General features: G+C 43.4%; 1 protein-coding gene across 2 annotated transcripts in view; it reads left to right on the forward strand.

Moving 5' to 3' along the window:
- Window positions 1-12: 12 nt before the first annotated feature.
- Window positions 13-16,830, forward strand: part of PDCD11 (programmed cell death 11) — a 41,834-nt gene continuing 25,016 nt past the window's right edge. For both annotated transcript variants that reach the window (XM_024735015.1, XM_024735016.1), the window contains exons 1-12: window positions 13-113; window positions 1,601-1,719; window positions 2,706-2,837; window positions 3,910-4,077; window positions 5,548-5,709; window positions 7,189-7,312; window positions 7,806-7,987; window positions 12,385-12,492; window positions 13,603-13,809; window positions 14,463-14,587; window positions 14,760-14,820; window positions 15,461-15,607. In XM_024735015.1, the coding sequence (XP_024590783.1) occupies window positions 1,621-1,719; window positions 2,706-2,837; window positions 3,910-4,077; window positions 5,548-5,709; window positions 7,189-7,312; window positions 7,806-7,987; window positions 12,385-12,492; window positions 13,603-13,809; window positions 14,463-14,587; window positions 14,760-14,820; window positions 15,461-15,607 (1,515 nt within the window). In that variant the 5' untranslated portion in view covers window positions 13-113; window positions 1,601-1,620. The remainder of the gene's footprint in view (window positions 114-1,600; window positions 1,720-2,705; window positions 2,838-3,909; window positions 4,078-5,547; window positions 5,710-7,188; window positions 7,313-7,805; window positions 7,988-12,384; window positions 12,493-13,602; window positions 13,810-14,462; window positions 14,588-14,759; window positions 14,821-15,460; window positions 15,608-16,830) is intronic.

The raw sequence follows: 16,830 nt of genomic DNA on the forward strand, positions 1-16,830 counted from the left end.
GCCCTTACCCACGCTTCCGGAAGAGCCGAGTTGGGTTGCTGGTGTTCTAGACTCCGCGTGTGTGATTACAGTGGCTCGGCCTCCGAAGAAGAAGTGCTGGCGTCCCGGGGCTGGTGAGTGGGGGAAAAGGCGATAAGGGTGGAAACTTCGTGGCTTTCAGGTCTGTCCCAGGACTAGGTCCTCTGGATCCCTGCCATGCACCCGCAGTGCCGGGTGAGTGGTTGGGTTCCAAAGCCGGCTATGCTGGAGTGGTCCCTGTAACGTCAGAATGTGTCCCCAGGAAGTAGCTCAAGGCCCTTCTTTGTCGCGGGATCAGTTTACTCTTTGAAGCTTCAGTTTCACCCTGTCTGAAATGAGATTAAGGGTCAAATGCCTAGCAAACTGGACGGCGTTGCTTGTTCTATTTCTACCAAACACATCCATTCCTGATTCCAACTCCTAGGCTCCCTCTAGGTCTTCACCTCTTTCACAGTCTCAAGCCTTTTTAGATTCCTATTCCCAAGTGTCTCTCAGAACCAACCCCTCCTATCTTCTATTCTCACTTATACCTATTCAGTAGTTCTGGTTCTCATGATTTCTCTGTTGTACTGCAGTTGAATCCTTGTACCCGGTGTACCTTCCTTCAGTCCAGTCTATAGCCTGAAGTATATATATTTTTTGTTATTGTTCTTTCCCTCTTCTTAAGGCTCTGACTTGCCAAAGTGAACGTTAACGTCAAAGTGAACGTTCTCATGATTTATCTGTTGTACTGCAGTTGAATCCTTGTACCCGGTGTACCTTCCTTCAGTCCTATCTCCCTGTCCAATCTATAGCCTGAAGTATATACATATTTTTGTTACTGTTCTGTCCTTCCCTCTTCTTAAGGCTCTGACTTGCCAAAGTGAACGTTAATCTATTCACACCTGATGAAAGATGTGACACAAAAAGCCCAACGTGTCTTTTAAAATTTAACTCCAATTATTATGCTTTATTCACCTTGTAATCTAGTCGAACAATTCTTCAAAGAAAGGCAAGAGCAAGCTTTTGAGCAGCTTGACAGACATATTGCTGGCGCTTATCGAAATAATTGTTTTTTTCCTATTTCCATGCCCTTTTCTCGTATTCCTTCTGTTTTTCCCTTTCCACCTGTCAAAATTTTATTCATCTTCTAACATTCAGCTCAAAAGCATCTTTTTTAGGAAGCTTTCCTCCTTTGCTGAAGCCTCATTATTTCCTACCTCCTTGTTGATAGTTTATAATCTGATTTGTATTTTAGATCCTTTGCGTAGTTGTTTTATCTTCTTAAAAATGTGCGTATTCTTTGAAGGTAGGGGGTTATGTATTCATCTGTGTATCTGTGACTTAACTGAAGCTGCTTAATGATATTTAATACATTGAAACTAACTTCTTTTGCTGGAGAAAAATGTGTGGACTTGTGGTTTTGAAGCAAAGACCTTTGGAAAGACGAATTATGGATTATCTGTTGCCTGGCATCAAACCATCCATTTCTTAGTCCTGAATGCTGTCCAGCACATTGGTGCTAGAAAGCTCTATCTCTTGCCCATTGATCACAACCTTGACACTAAGGATACAACTCACCAATTCTTTGCATTGTTTTTAGGACACCCAAACACAGCAACCATGGAAGAAAGCTTCCCCCGAGGGGGTACAAGAAAGACCCACAAATCAGAGAAAGAGAAAGCTTTCCAGCAGTCATTTGAACAAGACAACTTATTTGATGTAAGTGGTGTGCTTTTTTGATAAGACTCACTGAACACTTTCTCTCTAGTGTCCTTATGGAGAATGAGCCTTGTTTGAGAATGTGTGGTTTTCCAGATTGGATTCTTGTTGAAGTCAACTTTTATAAATTAAACTTGTTAGAGAGTCCATGCCACCACAAGACTATATCCTTTGAAGCATGGCATTTAATATTTGAGTTTGCAGTGCCGTTGTTTCTTTCTTTCTTTCTTTGGCCACGTCACCCAGCTTGTGGGATCTTAATTCCCTGACCAGGGATCCAACCTGCGCCCTTGGCAGTGAAAGCATGGAGTCCTAACCACTGGACCACCAGGCAATTCCCTGTTTCTTATTCTTAGAAACTTATCATGTTGATTAAGGATGGAGAGAAAACAGTTTGATCACTGCATTTTTGAATGAGGTCCTTGCTGTATAAAGCGATCATAATTTGCAGTAGAATTTGAAATCTTCACCTAGAGTAGGTTGCGCTCCAAATGCTAGAGGGACAGTAACTAACACTTGATTGTATGGTCTCATGTCTATTTTATGTAATCTTTCCAACTGTACTGTGTAGTAGAGATCATCATTCCATGGTGAGGAACTGAGGCTCAGAGAGGTTATATAATTTAGTTGAAATCACACAGCTTGTAATCATGGGGATAGGAATTTATCTTGGGTCTTCGTGACTCCACCTTTTATTTTCTTTCACTGTTCCAAATTGCTTCTCCCAGCGGGGAACCCCAGTGCTCATCCCAGTCAAGGGAGGAAGAACACAGGAGAGAAGGGGCTTTGAGAACAGAGCTCAGATTTTGGTCAAAGGGAGAATTGCTGTCAGAACAGGAGATTGGCATTGAGGCAGGAATTAAAGGAACAATTGGGAGTGGGGTGGAGTAGAAGGGAAGACAAAGCAAGGTGACAGATGACCTGAAGTTGGAGGGAAAGGCCAGGATTACTGGTTTTTATTCTTTTGGGTCTTTTGCCCCCTTTAGATTTCTACTGAAGAGGAATCCACCAAAAGGAAAAAGATCCAGAAAGAGCCAGCAAAAACAAAAAAGTTGAAAGTTGAAAAGAGAGAAAGCAACAAGTTTGTAAGAGAGAAGTTTGAAATCCTTAGTGTGGAGGTTTGTCAAAGTTTTTTTTTATTTTTAACATCTTTTTTGCAGTATAATTGCTTTACAATGGTGTGTTAGTTTCTGTTTTATAACTGGTTTTGTTTTAAACAAACTCTCTGAGTTGCTTAAGTCTGTATATGTTCTTCTTCCTTTCCTCTTTCCTTTTTTCCTTCATTCTTTTCATATAAATATGTGTGTGTAGCTTATGTCTTTAGAACTTCTTCCAGTTTTGTTCAGAATTGAGCATTATTTCCTTCAATTATTAACCAGTGCCTGTAATCATGTATTGTTTTTTTAGTTTTTCTTTTTAGCTGCTGAGTCCCTCATCCCGCCGATGCCCTCATGGAACTTGTGTTTTAGTAGAGTCATAGGTTAGAACTGGCAATAACTTTAGCAATCACTCTAATTCTTCCCTTTCATTTCATAGATGTGGAAATTATCTCAGAGAAGTGAAGCAGTCTTATTATGTTCCTTAAATTTTTAGATAATTCTGATACACATTAGTTGTAAAAAAAGAAAAAAAAAGTCAAATGATAGTGAAAGGAAACATATAGAAAATACTGCAGAAGTATTTTCTTTGTCCTGTGTGCTACTTAAAAAAAATAATTGTTTAACTTCATGCCAACATTAGAAAACTAAAAAATTTCCCATAAAAATGTGATTTCCGGCTTTTTTGTAAAAATTTGAAAGTGCTGACAGTACAAGCTCGCACTCCCTCATGTTTGTAGGCACACAGAGCTGAATAGTGGTTGCGCCCTTTAGACCTGGCATGCACCCTCCAGACTGACTTCTGTCTCCACTGACATTCTGTCCTGCATTGTGTTGCCTGCTAGGCCTTTGAGTTTGGGCTGCTTGGAATAAAGGAAAAGGCGCGCGTGCCCTCCAGCACCCTGCTGGAAACACTGTTGTATAATTTTGATCTTTCGTGGTGCTCAGATGTGTGATGAGTGTACTGACATGTACACATATGTGTCTCGTAGCTTTTATATGTCAGAGTTGGGACTAGGAGCCAGAACCCCCCCCAACCTCCCCAATCATTGTTCTCTTCCCTGTTGTATACATTTCACTCTTTCTCTTCTAGTCCCTGTGTGAGGGGATGCGGATTTTGGGTTGCGTGAAAGAGGTAAATGAACTGGAACTGGTGATTAGTCTCCCCAGCGGCCTCCAGGGGTGTGTGCAAGTGACTGAAATCTGTGATGCCTACACTGAAAAGCTGAATGAGCAGGTGGCACAAGAAGAACCCCTGCAGGTAAGGGAAAGCCGCATGAAATCTGTAACTGGAAATAAGTAGTACACCAACAGCTGTAAAATGACAAGTTTGCTAAGTGGTAAGAAGGAAGGGTACAGGGTACCAGGAGAGTTTATAATAGGGAAATTTTTTTTTCTTTTTTTTTAAAAAAAATAAGGGGATTTTGACTTAGCCCAGGGAACCTGGAAGACTTGCCTGAGGAAGGGATGCCTGAGCTGAGGTAGGAAGGATGAGGGTATGCTAGAGAAGGGAGTTCAGGCAGAAGGAGCCCGATATGTAGCAGAAGGCTAGTGTGGCTAGAGCAGAGAGAGCCGGGGAGAGTGGAGTGGGATGGGGCTGGCGGGCTGGGTGGAGGCCAGACCATGTTTAGGATTGTTTTTCTAGAATCAGTGGGAAGCCCTTGAAATGTCCTCACTGGGGTGGGTGCCATGTAGACAGCACAGAGAATGAATTGAAGAGGCATGCGTAGCTGCTTAGAGACCAGTTAGGGGGCTGTTGTCGTAGTCTAGGCTCTGAGATTGATGGATTTACTGAGGGCTGAGGAGGTAAAGTCAGCGCTTAGTGACGAATTCCATATGGGTGGCAAGGCCGAGAGACGTGTCAGAGGTGAGTCCTAGGTTTCTGTTGAGCACAGCTTGACAGGTGGCCATGCCATCCTGAGACAGGAGACCCTGAAAGGGGACCTGGATTAGGAGAGATGATCATGATTTGATTTTCTGTTATGTTGAGTTTGAGGTACAGTTGAGACAACCAGTAGATAGGTGATGCTGGAGCTCAGGGACGTTTGGGTTAGAAACACGAATGTGTGAAACTTCTTTGTATAGGTGGTAATTGAAGCTATGGAGAGGGAAGAAGTTGCTTAGAGGGAGCACACAGAGGGAGAAGAGACTGAAAGACTGAGCCTGGGGCAAATACTGTATTTTAGTTGCTGAATAAAAGGAGAGTTGCTGTCAGAAGAAGGTGGGACCAGAGACACAGAGAAGAAAAAAGGTGAACGAAGGGTTGGAAGCCAGGAGGAAATGCTTAAGGAAGCAGCACCAGAGTTAAATGCTTTGTAAAGGTCATGTGAGAGAAGGACTGTAAAGTGGACTGTTGGGTGTAGCGACATGGAAGTCATTGGAGATTTTGTTGGGAGATCAAGTATGGAGTGATGGGGGTGGAACTCAGATTGCAGTGAGCTGAAGAGTGAGGAGAAGATGAGGAAGTAGAGACAGTAATTGTAGACGATTCTTTTAACACGTCATTTTACATCTGCCCATTGCGTGGAGATGTTTGGAGACCTTAAGCTGTAATCCAAGACTGTGACATGGCCACAGGCCGCTTCCTTTGTGGGTGAGCAGTTACTCTCTTCATCTGCCTTTTGGGCTCTTTGGGATCTGAGGATGAGAAACCGCTGAGCCAGGACCAGGCAGTGAATTCTCAGTGCAGGGGAAGGGTACGTATCAGGTTTTTCTCATTTGTATTCTGCAGGACCTGGTCAGCTTGCCTGAGCTCTTCTCACCTGGTATGCTGGTGAGATGTGTGGTGAGCAGTCTGGACATCACAAAGAGGGGCAAAAAGAATGTCAAGCTGTCTCTGAACCCCAGAAATGTCAACAAAGTGCTGAGTGCTGAGGCCCTGAAACCCGGCATGGTATGTCTCTGGCGCCAGGGCAGAGGAGCAGGCAACATGCCTTCTCCCTGTCCTGCCTCCTGGGGTGTGTCTAGACTACCTTTCACTTTCAGCTTAACTGTTACACATGGGGGTGCGTCTTTTCCTGGGGGGAAGGTCGCCAGGGTACTTTGGGTACTTAATGGAAATTGAAGACTTGAACCTAATCACATTACCCTGGAGGGGAGGAAGGGAAAGCAAGTCCAAGATTTGCTGGTAGGGGGAAAAAAATGCTTCCAGGGAATCTTAGCAAGGGTAAGAAGGAGTTCCTTGAAGTGCCTTCTTTACCGAGACTTCTTCACAGATTAAGTCTTTTTCAGAGGCCACTGGCGTTTGTGAGGAGAGCTTGAGGGCTGCTCTCTGAGAGCGAGAGACAGGGTAGACAGGGCAATTAGACTGTCAGCCGTACTAATGGATGATCCACTACTGAGTCTCCCAGTCCTATGCAGGTTCAGGAGAAATGTATCCCCACTCAGTGCCTCCAAGTCAAGTAGGTACAAAACACACTCATATAAACTATACTCACTTAAGAGGAAGGAGATCAGTATGATCTTGGAATGTTTGGTTAGAAGCGGTGGAGTTTGGACCAGGCCCTGAACGTTGGGTAGAGTGGGGAATAACAGTAAGCCAAGTTGTAGGAAATTGACAGGTATTGAGAGGCCACTGTTTGACAGGTGCTGTTTTAGACACTTCCTCTGAAAAAATTTTCATAGCAACCCTGTGAGGCTGATAGGTATCCCTCTTGTACATTTGAGAAAACAGACTGAAAAAGGTTTAAGTGACTTAAGTGACCAAACACCAGATAGCTACTAAGTGTCAGAGCCAGATTTGAATGCCACAGTGCTTCCCGTGAAAGGTGAAGGAGGTTGGCAGGAGTTTGGGGGGAGACATCCTGGAGGTGCTTAGAAAAGACTTGATGACAGCGAGAAGGGTAGTTCCGGATTCTCATTAGTCATGGTGCTGGGAGTGCTGGCACTGCAAGGCCATCTGGTTTATCTCTTTGCATAACATGAAAGTCTTTCCTATCTTTTGAAAATCCCCCAGGGGAGAATCCCCTCTCTGTCATTCCCTTATTCAACTCCTCTCTGTCTGGAAACTATAAGATCCTTCAAACCCTGGGAGAATTAAAATTGATGTCTTTCCCTCTTCTATCCTATAGTGGGACTGAGGGTTTTTTTCTTTTCTTTAAAAAAAAGATTTTTTTAAGTATAGTTAATGTACAATATCATACAAGTTACAGGTGTACGTTATAGTGAGTCACAGTTTTTAACGGTTATACTCCATTTATAGTTATAATAAAGTATTGGCTATATTCCCTGTGTTGTAGGGATTGAGGTTTAAAGTGAGAGGATGTGTGGGATTATGGGATGGTGGGAACAGTCATGTTTGGTAGTGGATGTTTGTTATGTGTCCCATGACCTTTGACTTTTGACCTTTTGAGAATGCTTTGCCTTCCTCCAGCTGCTCACGGGCACTGTGTCCAGCCTGGAAGACCATGGCTATCTAGTGGACATTGGTGTTAGTGGGGCCAGAGCTTTTCTGCCACTGCAGAAAGCCCAGGAGTACATCCAACAGAAGAACAAAGGTGAGAGGAAGAAGAGGGACCAGTCCATGGTAGTGAGGTGGTATATGGGGGATTATATTTAAATGCCACTTTGTTGAGTAAAATGCAGAATGCTGACCCTGAAGCATGTTTGGCTTTGCTAAAATCAACTGTTAGGTGACAGAAAAAGGAAGATGTGTGAAGGGTCAGGGAGTGGCAGTCTCATTAAGATCTGATGGACCAGTTTCACTTTTTCTCACTTAGAAGATTCCCCTGAAATTTGGGCCCCCAGAGCCTCTGAAGCAGTACCCTCCCGTCTTGTTGAGGTTTTCATATTTTTGTGTGGTAGTTGATTCCAGATCAGTCAGGGTCATTTCACGCCATTCTTGTAGTTGGTCTCTGAGAAACTGGGAATATGGGGAGTATTGCATGGTAACTGGGCTGGTAGGCCATGGATCTTTCAGGTATCACTCGAGCCCAAGTTCAAAGTCCTTCTCATAATAGGTATTTTTCCTTTTGGGGGCTGGACTTGCAGGTGCTAAATTGAAGGTAGGTCAGTACCTGAACTGCCTTATCGAAGAGGTGAAAGGCAATGGAGGAGTTGTTAGTCTGTCGGTTGGTTACTCAGAAGTTTCTGCTGCCATTGCTACTGAGGAGCAAAACTGGACCCTCAACAGCTTGCTACCAGGACTGGTAGTCAAAGCCCAGGTGCAGAAGGTAAGCCGTTCATTGTTACTACTATTTTCTAAAATAAAAATGATTTTTATTAAAGTAGTACGTGCACACAATCTAAAAGAGTGCTGTCCAGTAGGGTAGCCCCTGGTCCCATGTGACCATTAAGCACTGGAAATGTAGCCAGTACCACGTGTTGAAATGATAATATTTTGCCTATATTGGGTTAAATAAACTATTAAAATAAATTTCAGCTGTTTCTTTGTAATTTTTACAATGTGACTGCTAGGAAACTTAAAATTACATTTGTGGCTTATATTTCTCTTGGGCAGTGCTGATCTAAAAGATCAAATGGTATTGAAAGGCTTATGATGAAGAACTCTCATCCCATCTAACCCCCACCTTTAACTCTTAGCTTATCTTTTGAAATTTACCTGTGTGTTTCGAAGTATAATAGTAAGCTTCTGTTGTATCTTACCACTTTGAGGCATTGGGTTTTCACTTCTTATCAAGGTAGATGAAGTTTTGGCTCTCTTATCCTTACCTTCTCCCAACCTTTCAACAAAGGAATATTAAAATTTTGGCTAAATCATTATTCAGTGTTTAAATTATATGACTACATAGATATTATTTATTTGCTGGGCTAGATAATATAATTTGTTTCTTGAACAGCTTTTTTTCCTGGAGTTGCTAATCAGCCTTGTTTTTGTCATTTGCTGAATTCTCTTCCTACCTTTCACTCTTTCTTCATACATCCTGTAGTTATTTTTCTCTCACTATTTTCTGTGTTTTCAAACCCTTTAAATAATCTTTGCTACTTTTTTCCCCTACGCGGAGCCCCTTTTACTGTCATCCGGCTCCAGTCTGGACTGGTTGCTCTGTAGGGCTCCCTTCCCTGTCATCCCAGATCCTTTTCCACTCTTCTGTATTGGATAGAACCTTCTTTGATTCCATGTATTCCTCTTTTTGGGTTTACTCATCTTAATGTGTCACATTCGCCAGAAGCATCCTCAGAAAAGCAGATGGGAGGTTAATTTCTTCACCTCATGTGTCTTAAAATTCCCAAGACCGCTCCCAGGTTCGATGATTCGCTAGGAAGGCTCACACCATCAGCATATAGCGGCCCTCACGGCTGTGATTTATTGCAGTGAAAGGAGGCAAAGCAAAATCAGCAAAGGAAAAAAGCCCCATGGAATGAAGTCTGAAAGAAACCAGGCACAAGCCTCCAAGAATCCTCTTCCAGTGGAGTCACAAAGGGTGTATTTAGTTCCTCCAGCAGCAGGTTATGACAACATGGGTGAATGTTGTCTACGAGCAAAGCTCATTGAGGGTTTTTATTTGCGACTGGTCACATAGGCACCAGCTGCCTGTCATGTACCAAAATTCCTGACTCTCCTAAGGAATTCGAGTGTTTAGCATAAACCATATTGTTTGCACAAATAGTTTAGGTACAGTGAGCCACTCAGTTCTGAGAGTGGTGGGAGCCCTCTTGAAGTCTTAAGTTCCCAGACACCAGGCCAGGGCCAACACCACAAGCATGCTTTTCCAAGGATCGCAGTCTCAGGCCTGCTATGTTAACTCTTTTCTGCACACCTAGTATATCTGAAAATACCTTTATTCTGCTCTAACGTGTGATTGGTAGTTAATCTGGGGTTAGAATTCTAGGTAAAAAAGTACCTCAGAGGGCTTCCCTGGTGGCGCAGTTGTTGAGGGTCTGCCTGCCGATGCAGGGGACACGGGTTCGTGCCCTGGTCCGGGAGGGTCCCGCGTGCCGCGGAGCGGCTGGGCCCGTGAGCCATGGCCGCTGAGCCTGCGCGTCCGAAGCCTGTGCTCTGCAAGGGAGAGGGCACTGCAGTGAGAGGCCCGCGTACCACTAAAAAAAAAAAAAAAAACACCTCAGAATTTTGAAGTTCTTGTTCCCATTGTCACCTGGCCTCTACTGCTGTTGAAAAGTCTGATGTTATTTTGATTTCCTTTTCTTTATATGTTCAGGGATCTTATCTTTATGCCTTTCGTTTTAAAATTTCACAATGATGTGCTTTTGTATGACTCTCTTTCCATTTATTTGTTCTGACCTCCTGTAATCCAGAAATGTAGATCCTTAAGTTCTGGGAAAGTTTTCTGTATCACTGTGGTTTTTTTTTTTCCCCAATTTTTAAGTTGAGATATAATTCACATACAGTAAGATTCACCCTTTTAAAGTGTACAGCTTAGTGGTGTTTCAGTGTATTCACAAGGGTGTACAGCTGTCATCACTATTTAATTCCAGAACATTTTCATCGCCCCAGTAAGAAACCCCGTACCCATTGGTTGTCACTCTCCATTCATTCCCTCCCTCAAGCCCCTGGCAACCACGAATCTACTTTTTATCTCTAGATTTGCCTGTTGTGGGTATTTCATATAATTTGAACCATACAGTATGTAGCCTTTTATGTCTGGTTTCTTGCACTTAGCATGTTTTCAAAGTTCATCCATGTTGTAGCATTTATCAGTGATTCGTTCCTTTTTATGGCTGAATAATACTCCATCATATGGAGTTGGTAGACATTGGGGTTGTTTCCACTTTTGTCTTATGGGTAATGCTGCTATGAAATTTGTATATAAGTTTTTGTAGGGACGTATGTTTTCATTTCTCTTGAGTGTATATCTAGGAATGGACTTGCTGGGTCATATGATAACTCTGTGTTTTAACTTTCTGAGGAACAGCCAAAGTGGCTGCAACATTTTACATCCCCAGCAGCAATATAAGGGTTCCAATTTCACCACATTCTCACAAACACTTATTGTTATTCTTTTTATTATAGCCACTCTAGTGGGTGCGGGTGTGAAGTGGTATTTTGTGATTTTGATTTGCATTTCTCTAAGGATTGGTGATGTTCAGCATCTTTTCATGTGCTTATTGGCCATTTATAAATCTTCCTTGGAGAAATATTGAATCAGAAGTCTTTATCCATTTAAAAGTTACATTATCTTTTTATTGTTAATGGTGTAAGGGTTCTTTGTATCTTCTGGATACTAGCCTCTTATCAGATCTTTAAAAAAATTTTTTTAAATAAATTTATTTATTTTTTTGGCTGTGTCGGGTCTTCGTTTTTGTGCGAGGGCTTTCTCCAGTTGCGGCAAGCGGGGGCCACTCTTCATCACGGTGCGCGCGCGGTGCGCGGGCCTCTCGCTGTTGTGGCCTCTCCCGTTGCGGAGCACAGGCTCCAGATGCGCAGGCTCAGTAGTTGTGGCTCATGGGCCTTGTTGGTCCGCGGCATGTGGGATCTTCCCAGACCAGGGCTCGAACCCGTGTCCCCTGCATTGGCAGGCAGATTCTTAACCACTGCGCCACCAGGGAAGCCCTAAAATTTTTAATATAATTTTCTTTTCTTTTTCTAGAACTCCTGTTAGTATGATGTTGGACTTAATGGATCAGTTCTAATTTTCTTATTTTTTCCTCTCTTCTTTGGTTTGGTACATGCATGTATCTGTCTATATCCTACTTCTGGGAAAGTCTCTCAACTTAAACTTCCCATTCTCTATTGAGTTTTTGTTTTGACCGCCGTGTTATGAGAGAGGCACTCTAAAAAACTGCTGGGAAGTCTGTGTCCCTGAGCGCGACTTGCTGACTGGCTGACTTCCCTGTCAGGGTCAGGAACTAGTGGCAACCTCCAGATGTCACTGTTAGAAGTCTTCTCTGGCATGTTAGATTCCTCTGGAAAGGATCTGCTAACACCCGATTCAGGAGCATATAAGCCTGGCTGCCTAAGAGCTAGATGGCAGAAAGGGGCTGGCGGTCTCCATATCTATATATGATATTCAGAATTTTTCTTAATTCACATTTTCATGGTTTGCACTGTTCCTGTGTTTTGAGTCTGGTACAGTTTCCCAGAGAATAACTCTCCCATTTTCTGTGGAGATGGGAGAAGGGTGGACCCTATAGTTTGAGGAGAGGACCTGGGGATCTGACTTAGTTTCCCTTATTTCAGTCACCTGCCTCCCTGCTCTCTTTTGAGAGGCTTGTCACCTCTACTTTCTTAGCTTTGTGGGGCTCTGTAGGGTGAATTGCTCACGGTCAGTATCTCCCTCTGGCAAGCATGTGGGTTTTTACCTTCTTAGTCTGAGCACATCACCAAGTTAGCAACAATTTGTCCCAGTTGTCAGGCTGGCAGTTCCCTGAGGATCCTCATGTAAAGCGCCTTCCATCCCATTGGGAAATCCCGAGGGTGGAGGACTGATGTCCTCTCAGGCCCGGGGGCGATGAGCTTACTGAATTAAGGCACGGCCAGTGCCAGGAGATGTGCTGCCATTTCATTTTATGGGAAGAAAGATGATAAGGGTTAGCTGGGGGAGGAGAGACACACAGTTATCATTATCATGGATAATGTGGCTTTATGAACAGTCTCATTCCTGGTTCCTTCAGAGAGATGTTTTTCATAGCTGATTCTTTTTATTTCTAGGTGACTCCATTTGGCCTTACGCTAAAATTCCTCTCATTCTTCACTGGCCTGGTTGACTTTATGCACCTGGACCCTAAGAAAGGCAGAACATACTTCTCAAATCAGCCGGTAAGAAATGTTGCACTTATCTTTTCTGGATTTCAGTTGTGTCCCAACCAGCCATCCAGTGTCACAGCTGCTACAGGGAGGTCCTAGGACTGCATGTGTACAGGTGTCAGAGGGGTGGTGAGGGGAATGAAAAGTGTCTTGGAAGGACCACAAGAAACTGCCAGTGGTTATTTCTGGGGATTGAGATTAGAGAAGGAGCCTGTGGAGAAGAAGGCAACTTGTAGTTTTTATTTCATACTCTTTGATTTTTTTTTCTTGGTAGTAAATCTTTTGCTTTTACAATTTAAAGTGTTCTAATAGAGTGTTTAACATAGAACAAGATATATGTTTAAATAGACAACTGTAGTTTACAAACTGCTATAACATAGATTCAATTTTGGGGAAAAAAGTCTTAAAAAGTACATCTGGTCAAAATGCTGGCTTATTATGCAATCAGGTGTTAGTGATTAAGTCTGGGTGATTTTTCTACCCTTGTCTAAATATTCAAATTTTCTGCAATGAACATGGATATTTGGGAAGAAAATCCCAATATATGTTAATCGTTGTTTTTTATTAAAAATCCTAAAATGATTTATTTTTTGTTTTTAACAGTAACACATACTAATGGAAGCTATAGAGACTTTGTTGGTTTTTTCTGTTGTTGTTTTATTTTTTTTAAGTAAAAGTAGGTTTTCCCAGCACCTAGTAATAATATTGTTAATTTTTTGGTGAACCTCTTTCTAGTAATTTTTTTCTCCTTGTAGCCATATTTGTCTGCAGAGTTGAGGCATTTTACATGCTATGGCCTTGTGATCAGAGCAGGCTGTTTCTGGTGTGTTTCAGATGAGCTTCTGATATAGTGATGCCAGTACCTGGCTCCTGTTGCGTGTGTATTATTAGCCTCGTGGTGTTGAGGGGACCCTGGTATATGTTTTCCTGGCCTTGTGTAAGCGTTGATTCAGTCGGACATAGTTCCTCTGGGACATTCTGTTTGATTGCACAAGCTGATTTTAGTACTTACATCTGTAGCTTGGTCAACACATGGAGAGTCTTGACCCCTGAAAGTCTGCTCCAGGGTGCCTTGTCCCTGGTGTGCCTTGTCTTGCTCATTATGCCCTTTCCCTTGTCTAGGTACGGGCCTGTGTCCTCTGCGTCCATCCTCGGACCAGAGCTGTACGGCTGAGCCTGCGCGCTGCCTTCCTGCAGCCCGGGCGTCCACTCACCCGGCTTTCTTGCCAGCAGCTGGGAGCTGTACTGGATGATGTTCCTGTCCAGGGCTTTTTCGGCAATGCCGGGGCCACGTTCAGGCTGACGGATGGGGCTCTGGCCTATGCCCGGGTAAGGAGGCTCTTTGTTTCATCACGATCTTATCACCAGAAGGACTTTGGGGACACAAGTTCTTTTCTGCTTCCTTCATCCCTGGGTATTAGTTTCCTATTTTTGAATTTCCCCAAACGTGGCAGACAGTTCATAAGGACTAGAACAAGGTCTGTTTGTTATATTAGAGTGCCTTAAAATTGACTTGCCTTAATTGATACCTGGTTGACGGTAGGTACAAGAATGAGTTAGGATCTACACCAGGGCTTGGGAAAGTTATTTTAAAGGGCCAGGTAGTAAATATTTTAGGTTTATGGATCATACAGACTCTGTCCTAACTACTCAGTTTTGTTGTTATAGCCTGAAAGCAGCAAGGACAGTATGTAAATGAAAGGGCACGGCTGTGGTCCAGTCAAACTCTTACTTACAAATATAGGCACTTAATCGTGAGCTGTAATTTATCGACCCATGATCTAGACTCTTCTCTGACTTTATAGAGATCCTGTGATAGTACAAAGCAGTTCTTTAGTTAGAGCAATTATTTTAACAGGTAATCAAGTGCTGGTTTTATGGGAGGTGACAAATGTACTGAGTCAACTCCATGTCTGATTTAATGTCTGATTGCCTCAGATCTGTTGCTTCTGGCTGGTCCTTAATCACTTGGTACTTTGTAGCTCAGCCATCTCTCCAATTCTAAGAAAGTCTTCAAACCTGAGACCTTCAAGCCAGGGAACACTCACAAGTGTAGAATCATCGACTACAGCCAAATGGATGAACTGGCTTTGCTCTCTCTGCGGACGTAAGTCTGTCACTAACTCGTGCGGGGTGTGGAGGTGTGCTCCCGTGCCCACAGTGTCTCCTGGCCTGGCTTGGTGAGGATTTCCTTTCTTGCCAACATGATTTTGGTAGGCCTGAATTTTAGGCAGCCTCTGTCCTAATTTATTTAATCTTGTATTCGCCTTTTGTTTTAGGTCTGTTATTGAAGCTCAGTTCCTTAGTTATCGTGACATCAAACCTGGGGCCTTGGTAAAGGTAAGACCTCAAGCATATAATTAGATACTCCACCACCTTCAGATAGTCTTTAGTTCACAGGTTAACTGTCAGCTCATTAGTCCCCATGTGGACACGTTTAAAGTCATATTCCTTCTCTTTGCCTGCTACTGGGATTTCTTTTTCTTCCCTCGGGTAACTTGTAATTAATTTCAAGGTGAGATCTTGCTAGTGCCACCCCACTACGCAGAGGCAGTAGGTCATCAGTCCTGGGATTTGATGGTGTTGATTAGACCAGGTCAAAAGTTAGTTCTTTGGTAATTGAGCCAGCTGGGATATTAGTGAGAATCCAGTTGCTGCGCCTGTCCAACCACTTAGCCCCAACTGAGCAGCTCCCCTTTATATGTAGAGTTCATTCCTTAGGAGACATAATCCTCTCCGTTGGATAATGAATTTGTAAGGCAGATTGAAAGAAGATCCTCACACAAAAAGATGTGAAGGTTCTCATAAATAAACCCTACTGCATCCAGATCACTGTGGGGTATGTGCTTTGTCCCTATGAGATCTGGAATAACAGGCACAGTTAGCTCAGGAAGCTGTGCTTCGAAAGAGAGGTGTGAGATGCTTTGTTGTAAGAAATATAGGAAACATATTCTTGAGGCATCATGGCATCTTTTCCTAGGGCAAAGTGATGACCATAAAGCCATACGGGATGCTGGTGAAGGTGGGCAGGCAAATCAGGGCCCTGGTACCTCCCATGCACCTGGCCGACATCCTCATCAAGAATCCGGAGAAGAAGTACCACATTGGGGATGAGGTCAAGTGCCGGGTGAGCCTCCTGAAGGGTCGCTGGTGGGGTTTTGGCCATATGGGAAGAGAATGATGCTTCTCAGCTGAAGTTTCTGCCTTTTTCCACAAAGTGACCTCATAATATCTGCAGTCCTGTGCTTGGCATTGGGAAGAGAAAACTGGGTCCCTGCCCTTGATAATTGTATGGTATCATTGGTAGTTAAAATATCCATACATGAAGAGAGCAGGCCAGGTGGTTTGGTGCAGGCTGTATGCTGTGGTCATATCTCAGAACGGGGAGGTGAGGGTAGGCTGGGGCAGCAAGAATCATTGATAATCAGTGAAGATCAATATGATCAATAGCAACTACCATGTAACATGTATTCTGTGCCAGTTGCTGTGCTAGGCACATCGTAACACGCCTTACTTCATTTCATCCTTAAAATGGGCCTATGAAGGAAGTACTGTTATCCTCATTTTGCAGATGGGGAAATGAAAGCTTAGGCAAGCAGAGTATCTTGCCCAGAGTCACACAGCTAATAAATGGCAGAACCAGTTTTCGAATTGAGCTCTATTTGACAATAATGTCTTCTAGATTTCTGGCAGAGGTGGGGCTTGAACTGGAAAGGATGGGTAGGATTTGGAAGGTTGAGGAGGAGCAGGCGTTGTGTCAGGCACGGAAATAGCCCAGCCAAAGCTGCCGAAACTTGAGTGTTTTATAACAACGGCTTGGATCCTGAGAGAAGCTTCAGAGTTGTGAAGATTAGACATGATAATACACAGTGCTTAGGGCCTGGTGTGTGCAGACACTTAGAATGTTGGATTTTCTTATTTTCATTTTATTTCATTGTGGGCTCAACAAAGATATTGATTACCCATTGGTACAAAGTTTTATAGTGGTGGGGTCAGGAAGTTAGAAATAGAGGAATTTCTCTGCCCTCGAGGAGATGACTTTTTGAGGAATGAGAGGTGGTTGGCGCACTCAGTCTTAGTTTATAGCTAGTCCACAACACTTGAGGGGGTAAAGGTTCAGTCATTCATTCTGTTAGACGAGATGCAGTGGTCCAGGAGGGAGAGGGAGCGGAGGCAGAGTAGGAGTAACCGACATAGGACTCTCTGGAGGTGCACTGGGATGGTGAGTGTTGCTCTAGGCCCAGGAGGGGACTTTTGGGAGGTAGTACATTTGAAATAGAGATGAATGCTCCCTAGGTCATCATCCAGCAGGAAGCGGGGATGGTCTGTAGCTATTATTCTCAGAGAGAA

Source organism: Neophocaena asiaeorientalis, unplaced genomic scaffold (genome assembly GCF_003031525.2).
Source record: "Neophocaena asiaeorientalis asiaeorientalis breed wild unplaced genomic scaffold, Neophocaena_asiaeorientalis_V1.1 scaffold240, whole genome shotgun sequence".
Classification (NCBI taxonomy): Eukaryota; Metazoa; Chordata; class Mammalia; order Artiodactyla; family Phocoenidae; genus Neophocaena; species Neophocaena asiaeorientalis.